Source organism: Manacus vitellinus, unplaced genomic scaffold (genome assembly GCF_001715985.3).
Source record: "Manacus vitellinus isolate BGI_N305 unplaced genomic scaffold, ASM171598v3 scaffold_86_pilon, whole genome shotgun sequence".
NCBI lineage: Eukaryota > Metazoa > Chordata > Aves > Passeriformes > Pipridae > Manacus > Manacus vitellinus.
Window position 1 is genome coordinate 374,360 of NW_021940851.1, and position 12,415 is coordinate 386,774.

Here is a 12,415-nt window from a genome sequence, read left to right on the forward strand (position 1 = left end):
AATAAAATTCCAGAGGGAAAAGAAGTGTCACCTCCAAGCAAAACTCCACTTTCCAGAGTGCTGGAGATGCTGCTGATGGAGCTCCCTGGATATCTCTGGTCATTAGTGTGATGCAGCCATAAAACAGACCACAAATGGTTGTCCTGAGGAAAATATTAATATTTCTTTTCATTGTAAAGAAATATCCCAACACTGTGTGTTGTGAAGAGGTACCTGAGATTCTGGAAAACCAGGAAGTCTGTTAGAGTTTAGTGGATGTTGTTGGTTCTCTGTTTCAACCTAAACTTCCCTACTATTTCTCTTTGCAGCCTATTCAGATTATTAACAGCACCATTGAAATGGTAAAACCAGGGAAGCTTCCCAGTGGCAAGACAGAAATTCCCTTTGAATTCCCACTGCACATGAAGGGGAACAAAGTCCTGTATGAGACATACCATGGTGTGTTTGTTAACATCCAGGTGAGCTTCTCTCCATAAAAATCTGCCCTTTCAGCTGCAGAACCTGTTCTAAAGCATCTCTTAATCCATGGGAATTGAGGATAAAGTGTCCATCCCCTTCCTGCAAAACAGCTGCACCCCGTGTGGGTTTGTTCAAAATAAATGTGTAATCTCACCAGGAAAACTCAAACCAAAGTGTTGAGAGCTCGTGGCAGCTTCCAAACCAGGGATTGTTTGCTTTCCCATGAGGAATAACATTCCCTGCCCAAATCTGTGTGGGATTTGTGCTGTTGACAGAATCTTGTGGAACCACCACAAGTTTGAGATTGGACCTTTTTTGATTAAACATTGTCGTACTATAAGTGGGTTGGTTGGTTTAGGGTTTTTTTGGGGGGTTGTTTTGCTTTTATTTTTGAGGGAAAGCCTTTCCTCACCCGTCTCTTGAAGGTAAATATTGTGTTAGACAGTTAATTCTTTTATTACAGTGTGGAATTAAAAAACCAACCTAACTACACCACCCCCCATCAGCCTGTCAGAAGTAACTAAAAGAAAAAAAAGTCCCTTGGTTTTTTGTCTTTTTTTTTTAAGGACTTCCCATCTATTTTTTCAGGTTTTGGAACATATGTTGTTTGTGGTGGGTCTGTCAGAAATGGTGCAGAACTGGTTCAGTTGCTTCCCATATCCCAAATAACTTGCTGTCATCAGCAGCAGTTGGTTTAAGGTGCTCTTTAAATGGGGAATATTTGGTTTGTTCTGTCATTCCCTCTCTCCTCTGTGTAGCTTCTCTTGACAAGCTGGGGGATAAAATGCAATTTAAAAAAATTAATAATTCAGATTTCAGCCAAACTTTTGAGTCCTGCTCTCCTGAAGAGGAAAATGTAACACTGAGGTGCTGGTTAAGAGGCACTTCCTAAACCTCTGTCCAAGGCCTGGGCAGTTTAATTAAGCCTCTCTTTTTTGAGTTAGGGATTAGTTGTGGGTTCAAGTCTCTGTTCTCATGCAGAAACCTTTTAATTATCCACTGATGGGGAGGTTTGGGGCCATGAAGGAGAAGTGAGGAAGCCAAATCCCTGCTCTGAGGGCACCTCTTTTTGCCAGTTCCTCATCTGGAAAGAAGGAATTCAAACCAAACCACAACAAAACCCCCATCCCAACAAATTCCCTGTCCTGTAAGGACACTCAGAGGCTTTGTTAGAGCTGCTGAAGTGTGGGATTACTGGGATAACTATTTTCAGCTGGCTGGTTTATGGCTCCCATTTTTAGGGGAGGAATTTGGCAGCAAATTAACCTCGTTGCCTGATTGCACTGCAAACTTTAAGCTCAGCTGTGTGGTTAAAGACAGTTCCCCATTAAATACCCTCAGAACTGTTACCACTTAAGCTCAACCCTTGCAAGAAATTTAAAATTAGGAGGGTTGTGAATACATTGTGTCAATAATCCCTTATCCAGAGGAGAGGAGGGGGAAAGCAATTCCATAATCACCCTGAGCTGGAGGTAACAGCAGCAACATTCTGCACAGAGGCAACAAAAAGGATGAAAAGTTGAAAGAGGGAGAATAAATCTGAACTGGAGAGAGAGTAAATCTGAATTAAAGCTCTTCTTTTCCCTGTGTCATCCCATTCCCACCAGTACACCCTGAGGTGTGACATGAGACGGTCTCTGCTGGCAAAGGACCTGACTAAGACTTGTGAATTCATTGTCCACTCCCTGGTAAGTGAGATTTGGGGTTTTTTTCCTCCACTTTAAGTGAAGTTTAGAAGGTTAGAAAACCAAGTAAACCCATGGAATTTGTAGGAGTGTAAAATCAGGGAACATCCTGAGTTAGGAAGGACACACAAGGATCATCAAATCCAGCTCTTGGCTCTGCACAGGAGAGCACTGTCCAAAATATCTGAGGGAAGGAAGCAAACCCCAAAACAAACCCACCCCAAAGAGCTGAGCTGACAGTTCTGGTGAGAACAACCCATTTCTTTTGATTTTAAAGAAAACAGGACATAGAGGATTTGGATTTTAAGATGGTTTTACACTGCCCTGAGTTTGTTCTCTTATTCATGCTCTCAGTTCAGGAACAATGGGGGGGTTGGATAAATATGATGTCATTCTTCTGAACACTGTTTCAAATTATCCCAGGAGTTCTCAGCCAAAGGTTTGAGGCCCCCACAGTGCCTGTCCTAGAAATGGGGGTTTGGTGGGGAAGAGAAAAATTCCTGATTTCTGTTCTTCAGAGGAGTAGTTGTGATTTAGAGCCCTGACTCCCAGGATCAAGGCTGGAAGAGACCTTCAGGAACATCCAGTCCCACCAGAATCACCCCTAATCCATGACCCCAAGGACCACATCCTAAAACACTTCCAGAATCAGCCACTCCACCACCTCCCTGGGACATTTATTCCAAGGCCTGACCACTCTGTGGTCCCTAATTGTCCCAAATACCTAATCCTTGTAGGATGAGGTCTGACTGCCTCCCAGGAAATGTTTTGCTGGTTGTTTGAAGTTCCTGTATCAGATTTGGGTCTGGTTTATGTTGATTTGTGCCTGTCCAGAGCAGGTCAGGACAGTACAGACCTAATTAAACACCTCTTGTTCCATATAAAACTGGCTGGAACATCCTGTTTGTATCATTCCTTTGAACTCCAACAGGACAGTGAATATAAGAATCTTTTGTTTTACTTATGACCAGTGGTGGAAATATGTTATTTTAGCTCTGTAATGCCTTTCTAAAAGATTTAGTTTGGTGTCATAAACAAGTTTATGGTAAGATTTCATTATTTCCTAAAATACATTATGCTACATTTTATTGGTCCATTATTACATTATAAGTGAGCCACACTTGTCAAAACAGTGAAAAATTACATATCCTGCAGTTTTCCTGGTTTTATTTCTTGTTCCCACTACAGCACTTCTGAGATCACAAGTCAGTAAATCATGAATCTCTCAGTCAGGGGGAATTAATGAGGTTTTACTGAACATATAATTCTCACTGTCAGTGCTCAATGCACCATTTCCCTTAAGCTTCTCCTCTGCCAGAATTTGTCATTTTGGGCAAACACAGCCAATCTTTTGCTAATCTCTTCCATCTTGCAGCTGGGCAGCAGCAGCTATTTGGAATTCTTAAGGAGTGAAGGCAGATCCTAACAAAGAATTCCAGTCCAGCCCATTGGTGGGGGATAAGGAGAGGGAGGGAGAGTTTATACAACTCATTGGCCCTGCCCAAATTTAATAATGAAAGGAAACATTTCCAGGGACGTGTAAAATGAAATTATTTATACATTAAAAAACGTGGAATTTAATTTTTTTTTTCCCTCTAACACACTGTATGCTTCAGATAGGGAGGGTATTCCTGCTTTAGATAGGGAGTGTATTCCTGCTTTTCCAGCTGCTTTGGAGCAGCCAAGTGTTGTGGTTTTTAATCTTCTCTGGATGTTTTGGGGATCAGAGCTCCCAGTTTAACTCTGTCCTTCCTTGCAGTCACAGAAGGGGAAGCTGCTGCCCAGCCCTGTGGACTTCACCATCACTCCTGAAACTCTGCAAAATGTTAAAGAGGTAAAAGGATTTGCTGTTCTTTTATTTTAAATGTGATGTTTGTGTGATTCTGAGTGAGACCAGGGGAATGATTAAATGCTGCCCTGCAGATAATCAGCTCTTTTTATCCCTTTCTTTCTCACTTTTCTAAGCAATAAAGTGATTCTGCCTCATCTTTCACATCATGGTGACCAATTCAAGGTGGAATTTTGTTCAGTAACCACTGGATATTTGTATCCTTTTCCTGAGTGAAAGGAGGCAGTGGAGCCAAGAAAAACATTTTATACCATGGATAGCCAAAAGCCCTTAAAAATCTGTATTTTGGTCCTTGGTTGTGCCATTTTTTTACATCCTTGAGTGGCTTTGGGAAGCCTGAAGGAGGGCAGGGTTAGGTGGGATATTGGGAAGAAATTCTTGACTGTGAGGGTGGGGAGGGGCTGGGATAGAATTCTCAGAGAAGCTGTGGCTGCCCCTGGATCCCTGGAAGTGCCCAAGGCCAGGTTGGACGGGCTTGGAACAACCTGGAATAGTGGAAGGTGTCCCTGCCCATGGCAGGGGGTGGCACTGGATGGGCTTTAAGGTCTCTCCCAACCCAAACCACTCTGGGATTCTATTCCTGCCAGTCTCCCTCCTTCAGCACAAGGTTCCAACTCCTGGATGAATTGTAGTGGCCAAGTGCTGTCAGTTCATCCCAGGAAAAGTCCATCCCTTGGGTGGATGGAATGGGCAGGAGGGATGCATGGTAAGGGAGAGGATTGTGGAGATGCCCTAATGCAGATGGGTGAGGATACAGATTGAAAAAGTTATTGAAGCTCATTTCTGAACTCCTGAGTTCTTAACCTTGGAACTTTGGGGCATTTCCTTCACATTTGGATAATTCTCTGTAGGGTGGTTTTTTTCCTTAGTCTGCTCTTCCGACGGTGTCTCTTCCTTAAGAGTTGGCCTGGGTGATCCTTGTGGGTCCCCTCCAGCTCAGAATATCCTTGTGATTCCATCTTTTCCAGAGAGCCTCCCTCCCCAAATTCCTGATCAGAGGGCACCTCAATTCCACCAACTGTGTGATCACCCAGCCCCTGACAGGGGAGCTGGTGGTGGAAAGCGCCGAGGCCGCCGTGAAGAGCATCGAGCTGCAGCTGGTCAGAGTGGAGACCTGTGGTGAGTGTCCCTGTCCATGGAAAACGTGGGGAACAGCCCCCAGGAATTACCTGTGCTTGTTCAGCTTCAATTTGGAATGTTGTGACAAGCCAGAGAGCATTAAAAAGACCTTCAAAACCACGGTTTGCGCTTTGGCTGGAATTTAATTAATTCCAGTTCATTTAAAGAACTCCATGATCCTTAACTTGCAGCTCAAAAGTTTTTGCCCCCAATCCCAGTGTATCTTTGCTGCTTTCTCTCACCTCTTCCCCTTTCCCTGCTCTCCCTGTGCCTCTCTGCTCCTTGCCCAGGCTGTGCTGAAGGTTATGCCCGGGATGCCACGGAGATCCAGAACATCCAGATCGCCGACGGCGACGTCTGCAGGGGCCTCCCCATCCCCATCTACATGGTGTTCCCCAGGCTCTTCACCTGCCCCACCCTGGAAACAACCAACTTCAAAGTTGGTGAGTGTGTGGCACTTGATGCTCTGGAGGCATTTTTTTTGTTTCCATCAGGGATGAGTTGCTAGTTTTCCTTCAGCTTCTGGCAGGTAACGGGATAAATCCGGTGCTGCGGGAAGGACCAGGGACAATCCTGGTCCTGGAAACACATCCTGGTGTTTCCCTGGAGAGGCTTCCTGAAGAGGATGTCACAGATTGAGAAAATACAGCCCAAACATTTCCAATAGAAACCCCTAAGCAACCATTAAACTACTTCTGACTAACAGAATTCCATGATAAAGGGACAGGAGAAACAGTGGAATGCAGGTCATTGTTTTTCCCTGCTAAGAGTTGCACGTAATTAAACACTTGAATAATAATCCAAGAATAAAATTCCCTCTTTTCCTCAGCAGTGAGAACCCCCTCTTTCCATTTCCTCTCTGTTTTGTTTCCCACTCTCCTGCTGGAAGCCCTGGAAGCAGGAAGGTTGGTCTGGCTGTGACTTTGCTTTTCTTGACCTACACCACCTGCTCCTCCCCTGCTGATTGTGGCCAAAATCCAGCATTTTTCTTAAGAAAATGAGGATTTTCCTCACTTGCTCAAACAATTACTGTAAGAATCACTTGGCTAGTTTGTATTTCTTCCCTCCACCCTGTTGGAATCTTGGTACAGAATCTGTGTGATTTTCCCCAAAATAATATTCTTACTTATTTTTTTGCCATTTTAAGCTCTTGAATAGCAATTTAAATTGTTAGTGTGGGAGCTACTTTTATTTATAAGAAGTATCTTAATATAGTTACAAAGACTCTAAAAAAAGGGCAGTTATTTTCAGTTTATTTTGATTTCTGCTTCCCTTCATTTATTAGCTCTGCCTGGCTTTGTCTTGTCTCCATTTGGGATTGATTGTTGATCTGATATTGGATTTTGGCTTTGAATGACACCATATAATATCTAAAGAGTAGATCTTCTTCTGGAATTCTTATTCCATAGTTTGCAGATCTGTTGTAGTCCAGTTTCATTTCCCGAGGCTGTTAAATGCTGGCAACAGGGCAGGAATCTCTCCTGGGATTCTCCCACTTCCCTGCTTCTAAACACCATGTTTAGGTGTCTTTCCCAAGCCATTTTGCTCCTTGATGTGTGAACTCTGTTGTCCAAAAGACTTTTGTGTCACAGTTTATCTCTGGCAACTGAATCCAGAGGAATCCCAAAGATTAGAACGAGGCAGGAATTCTCCAGGAAGGGTCCAAGGTGTGGGATCAGGTTCTGCCTGGGGGGCAGTGCCCTGTGTGAGGGCAGGAGCTCCTTCCTGCCCTTTATCCTGCTGGCAGGAGCCAGTTTTCCATGGAATTCTCCCTTTTCTTTTCCCCTTCTCCCAGAGTTTGAGGTGAACATCGTGGTCCTCCTGCACGACGACCATCTCATCACTGAGAACTTCCCACTGAAGCTCTGCAGGATGTAAAGACCCAGGGAAGGACTTCCTGGAAAAGGCCCAAATTCTTGAGAGGAGAAGTGAGACTTTATCCATGCCTGATTCCAGCTGGAGCCACCTCACTCCCTGTGGGTCCTTTTGTGCTCTCAGTTCTCTGGTCATCTTTCCCAGAGAGCCCACCTGGACTTCCCAATCCAGGCAGCCTTGGCAGGGACCCTTCTGCCTTCAACAACCACATTATCCCCACTTTTCCTCAGGCAAATCCTGAAGGAATGATTTTGCAGCTTTCTACAACTGGTGTGTAAGTACGTAGGAAGTTTCTCTCCTTATTTAATTCCATCATACTTGTTCCAAAACCCTTTGAAGACCCCTTAAACCTGTTGAATCCTGTTATATCCATACTGGGAATTGTGATATAATGATAAATAGGGTCTTTGAAGGGATAAAAAGTGGTGCTACAACACTGGGAGGTGCTGCTGTGGGATCAGTGTGGAATAAGTGAAGTAACACCGAGGAAATTTTGGTCAAATTGGGAACATGAGTCTGTGTTGGAGGAATAAACTCACCTGTTTGTAACTGTGCAGCTTAAAGGAACTTTATAGGCAAGAAAGAACCTTCCCAACACAAACAGGTTGTGGATTGGGGGGTTGTTTTAATGGAACAGCCACAAGTTGATTTTAATTGTGAATTTTTCCATGAATCCTCCCTGTGGGGTAGAGGCAGGCTCAGGTATAAAGTACTATGGGAACTGGAAGTGTAAAAGTGAGCTCCTGAAAAGGCAGAATTAAGAAAAGTGCCCCAAAGTCATTTCCTGTAGCTTTATCCAGCAGCTTTGCCAAGCAGGACAGTGTCATTCCAGGGGTGGCCCTGGTGTTTTAGGGAGCAGCAGCTGGAATTTTTATTTCAGTCTCTTATTGGGGGGGGAAAAAGTGCTATTTAATAAAACTTCACACTTTTCCCTAAGACCAGGGGATGGTACAGGGTGATTTTTGGGAAGTGGAAGCCACTCTTTGTAGTCCCCAGAGCAGCTCTTCCAACTCCAGTTGTCCCAAGGGATGTGGAAAGAGCAGCCCCAGCACCTGGATTAGGGAGGCTGCAACCCCCCAAAAATACTGGAAGGTGAAAAGGAGGCAAGTGCTGGAATTCCTCAGGCTCCAAGGTGCTTGAGCTCCATGGAATTATTTACTCACCCATAACTCACACTTAGCAGAAATATTACACACACCCCAACCCTGCATGAGCTGCAGCAGTAATTTTAATTTCTTATTCAAGTGCCAGTTCATACACTGATTAATCACAGAGTAGTTTAAAACTTCAGCTGGAGGATATTTATCACTGGGGGGAACAAGTGATCCCTAGAATTAGCTAATGAGCTCATAATCCAGTTAATGCTGCCTGGATTCAGACAACAGCCACATTTGATTTTCAGTTTGAGATTTTCAGTCTCTACTCCTCATTTTTTGGCTCTTGGAGGCAAATGTGACAGTGCTGAAGGTGCTCTGGCAAGCTCAGACTCGGAAGGCAGTGGGAAAACCATTCTTGGAGCTGTTTAAATTCTGCCCCTCACTGGTGACCAATTCCTGCACAAAATACAGATGTTGCTTCAGCCAAAATAAAAATCCTGTCATTCCCATTTAAACAGATCAGCTCTTCAACAGTGGGGGGGAATTCAAATCCTATTTTGAGGGTTTGAATTAAAGAATCCATTAAAGAATGGATCCACTGTATTCCAGCTCCATGCACATGAACACTTTAAAATTCTTGCTTCAATAAATTGCAAAAAGTCAGTATTTAAACAATTTGAATTTATGCAGAGGGAGGAGCTGCAGGGATGAACTGCACTCCAAAGGGCCTGACTGGAATCCTGCAGTTCAACTGGAATTGTTGATGCCAGAGGAAGGGAATATCTTGGCTCTTCCAGTTCTGCATTTGGGTCTCCTGCTTGTTTGATACTGGAATTTGGTTGCAGTGTGGAATAAACCTGAGGGAAAGGTCCCCCTTCACAGGAATTATGCTCTGGCCTTTCAGATAAAATAGATTTGCTACTTTTCAATTAAATTTAAAAAAAAAAAATCAAACAAAGGCCAGTTTTGTGTGCTGCCAGCCCTGAACCACATCAGCTTCCCACGTTCAGGCAGCAGCCAGGAAAAGTGCTGGCTCTTGGAGTCTGGGCCTTAATGCCAAGTGTGAAATCCCAACTCAGCCTGAGCTCTGTCACCACTGCCAATAAAACCAGGGGCCTGGTGCTGTCCCTCAGCTCTGGGGTTACTCTGCAGCCACTTTGCATCTGATTATGATGATTATGATGATGATTATTTCTATAAAGTGTTGAAATAAAGCCAGGACTAGGTGCACTTGTTCCATGCAGGAAGCTCAGGGAAGTCTTCGGGAAGGAGGGCGTGGACACGGCAGATGGGGCAGGTGCTGGAATGTTCCTTGAGCCACGTTCTGATGCACTGCAAGGGCAAGGGAGAGAGGGAGGAGGCAAAGGCTGGGGTTAGAAAAATGTTCTCCAGTTCTAATCCATTTATTCTGCAAGAAGAAATCAGCAGTCAAGAAATAAGGCAAAGGGGAAAAGTCACCGACAGGAACACGGAGTTATTTCTAACATAATCCTGACTTTTTTTACTCCCATGAAGTCCCACTATCAGGTGGCAAATGTAGGGATAGCCCAGTCCATAACTGCTGCAAACAATCCAGATTTAATCTCTGAAGGCTCACTTTAAATTCACTCTGATGCATTATCACTTTACTTTAAAAAAGCCCTAAAGCTTTCTGACACAGTAAAACCAGCTCTTAGGGTGAGTCTGGGGTCCAAAGGCTGGAAAAAAGCAAATTGTGCCCAGTAGTTTAAGCACTGAGGGATAAATGGAGAGTTCAGAAAACAAGACCAGAACTTACTTCTCTGTGAAAATGATGCCCACACTCCAGTTCACAGGAGTCTTTGCTCAGCTCATCGTGACAGATCGTGCAGGGATCCTCGCTGGAGGCCTGCACATGGAATGCTCAGTTACTGGAAAGCCAGCAGCAATTAATCAGCAAATTCCACTTATGTCAATTAGTTTACTAACTTTAACCAGGTCTATTTAAGCTTTTGTACACAAAATAAACAAGCCAGTTATTTTTTTTCCCCCAGCAATACCCCCATTGTTTCGTGTCTTGGACGGAGCACATGGCAACGACCTCACTGGAAGAGAGAACTTACTGCATTGTCCTGCTTTTTCCACTTAGCTTTAGGTATTGCTCCAACATTCCCCCAGGGCTGGAGGTTTGGCTGACGTGGGTTTTTATTTGAGGTGTTTTTAGGTGCAGGTCCTGCTCTGGAGGGACTGGGGGCATTTCCTTCTGCAGCCGCTTCCCGACTCCGTGCTCCGGTCGGGGCTGGTGGAGCAGAGACTCTCCCTGCTGAAGTTGGTGCCTGAACAGACAAAGAAGGGAATTTGGAGTGAGTTTGTATGTAGAGCTGGATGGCAAAGGGCACTTGGTGTAGTTTGGGGCTGTGCTGCTCCGTTCCCTCTGTCAGAAGATTCCCAGGAAGAGGCAGCAGCTCCACCCCCTCATACCTGGCTCTGCTGGTCCAGGATCAGCTCCGTCACTCGGTTCAGAACCTCATCCAAGCTCAGACCTGACAGGGTGTTCCCATTTCTTCTCTGTACCTCTCTTATAAAACCAGTGAAATCTGAACTGCAGGGACAGGAAAAACAAGGATCAGTGACTGGTAACACGACACTGGAGGCTCCATGTTTGATTCCCACCAGAAGAGCCTTAAAAACACCAACTTCTCCCACAAACTGGAGCAGGTGCCTGTTCCAGGAACTCTCAGTAACCAGGATCTGCCTTTATTGTAAAAAAACCCTACACAATAATCAGAATCACAGAGTGGTTGGGTTGGAAGGGATCATCCTTAAAGATAATCTCATTCCAAACCCCTGCCATGGGCAGGGACACCTTCCACTAGATCAGGTTGCTCCAACCTGGCCTTGGACACTTCCAGGGATCCAGGGGCAGCCACAGCTTCTCTGGGAATTCTATCCCAGCCCCTCAGCACCCTCACAAGGAACAATTCCTTCCCAATATCCCATCTAACCCTACTCTCTGTCAGTTTGAACCATTCCCCCTTGTCCTGTCACTCCAGGCCCTTGGAAAGAGAACAAAACCAGTCCCTGTTGTACTTTATCCCTGGCTGTGCAGAACTTATCACACCCATTAAAACATTCCACTCATTCCAACCAGTACCTGCTGTAGTTTGGGAATATACTCTGGAGCTGTGCAATAATATTTTCCAGTGCTTTTGGAAGCTTTTTGTTGTTTGGAAGTGCAGGAGGCCTTGGTTGCAGAGCTGAGGCATCCTGGTGGTTCTGGGTTGGCTGAGTGGCACTTCCAGAAATCCCTGATGGGTGAGGTGATGGGAGTTTATTGGAATATGATCCCTCTGGAGGTTGGGGATGTGTTTTCACGGCTCCACCACTTGCAGAAGCAGCCTCAGCAGTGGCATGTGCTGCCTTAGCTCCAGCCTGGGTTTGAAGGGATGGTTGTGTTGGACCTTGACCTTCAGGACTGGAAAATGCAGGAAGGGAACTGGGATGTGCAGATGCCAAGGAATAGGTGACAATGGCTGGATCACTGACCAAAGGTCTGGCTGGGATTGTCTAGGAAACAAAACACATTTCACAGGAAAAACAGTGACTAAACCAAATTTGAGTTGAACTCTGGAGCATTTGCAGCTTGAATTATGACACATTTTGTGGTGCCAAGGACCTGGAAGGTGTCAATTTATCTTAAGAACTCCTTAAGATCAGTGCAGCTGTTTGACCTCAGGACTATTTTCTTTCAGATTTCTCTTCTAAAAGGTTATTCTGGTCTTACTGCAGAAAAAAAACAGATTCCAAAGGCAGAACAAGAGGCTCAAAAGTTGCTCTTTCCCAACCTGGAAATTGGTGGTGATTAAGTTATGTACATACTCTGTGACAATAAGTAGAAAGGAGATACCTAAAAATAAGTGAGGAAGCAAAAGTATGTAGGAAAAAAGGAGTGGAACAATCACTTGTATAAATCCAGAGAAAGTGTAGTAATAATCTCAAATTTACAGTATCAGAACAGAGCCTTGAATCTAAATTATACCCAGAACAAACAAGAGAAAAAATCTAAATTATACCCAGAACAAACAAGAGAAAAACCCACGATCTTCTGCAGAGAGAAAACACATATAAAATGTAAAAAGGACCATCACAAGGTTAAGAAGAAACTGCCATGATTTGAGCAAAGCATTTGTGGAACTGTTGGCCCATGAGAAAATGTCTGTGAGCAGGATTTCCCTGGGCTGTGCTTATTCCAGAGGCATTTCCATAAGTGGCTGGACTCCAGACGTGGCTGGAAGTTGATTTTGGTGTTTGTTATCACTCATGTGTTGGTGTAACAATTTCCTCAGGAGGAATTTCCTCCTGGAAAGGGTGGT

General features: G+C 44.5%; 2 protein-coding genes across 2 annotated transcripts in view; one reads left to right on the forward strand and one right to left on the reverse strand.

The window, feature by feature from the left end:
* Positions 1-7,536, forward strand: part of VPS26C (VPS26 endosomal protein sorting factor C) — an 8,377-nt gene extending 841 nt beyond the window's left edge. Inside the window, exons 2-7 of the mRNA XM_029964942.1 lie at positions 309-458; positions 2,067-2,147; positions 3,904-3,978; positions 4,962-5,112; positions 5,403-5,555; positions 6,908-7,536. Coding sequence (XP_029820802.1) covers positions 309-458; positions 2,067-2,147; positions 3,904-3,978; positions 4,962-5,112; positions 5,403-5,555; positions 6,908-6,990 — 693 coding nt within the window. The 3' untranslated portion in view covers positions 6,991-7,536. The remainder of the gene's footprint in view (positions 1-308; positions 459-2,066; positions 2,148-3,903; positions 3,979-4,961; positions 5,113-5,402; positions 5,556-6,907) is intronic.
* Positions 7,537-8,197: 661 nt separating this feature from the next.
* TTC3 (tetratricopeptide repeat domain 3) overlaps positions 8,198-12,415 on the reverse strand; it is a 50,353-nt gene continuing 46,135 nt past the window's right edge. Inside the window, exons 38-42 of the mRNA XM_029964946.1 lie at positions 11,197-11,609; positions 10,524-10,644; positions 10,166-10,378; positions 9,862-9,951; positions 8,198-9,416 (exon numbers count right to left, since the gene is read on the reverse strand). Coding sequence (XP_029820806.1) covers positions 9,306-9,416; positions 9,862-9,951; positions 10,166-10,378; positions 10,524-10,644; positions 11,197-11,609 — 948 coding nt within the window. The 3' untranslated portion in view covers positions 8,198-9,305. The remainder of the gene's footprint in view (positions 9,417-9,861; positions 9,952-10,165; positions 10,379-10,523; positions 10,645-11,196; positions 11,610-12,415) is intronic.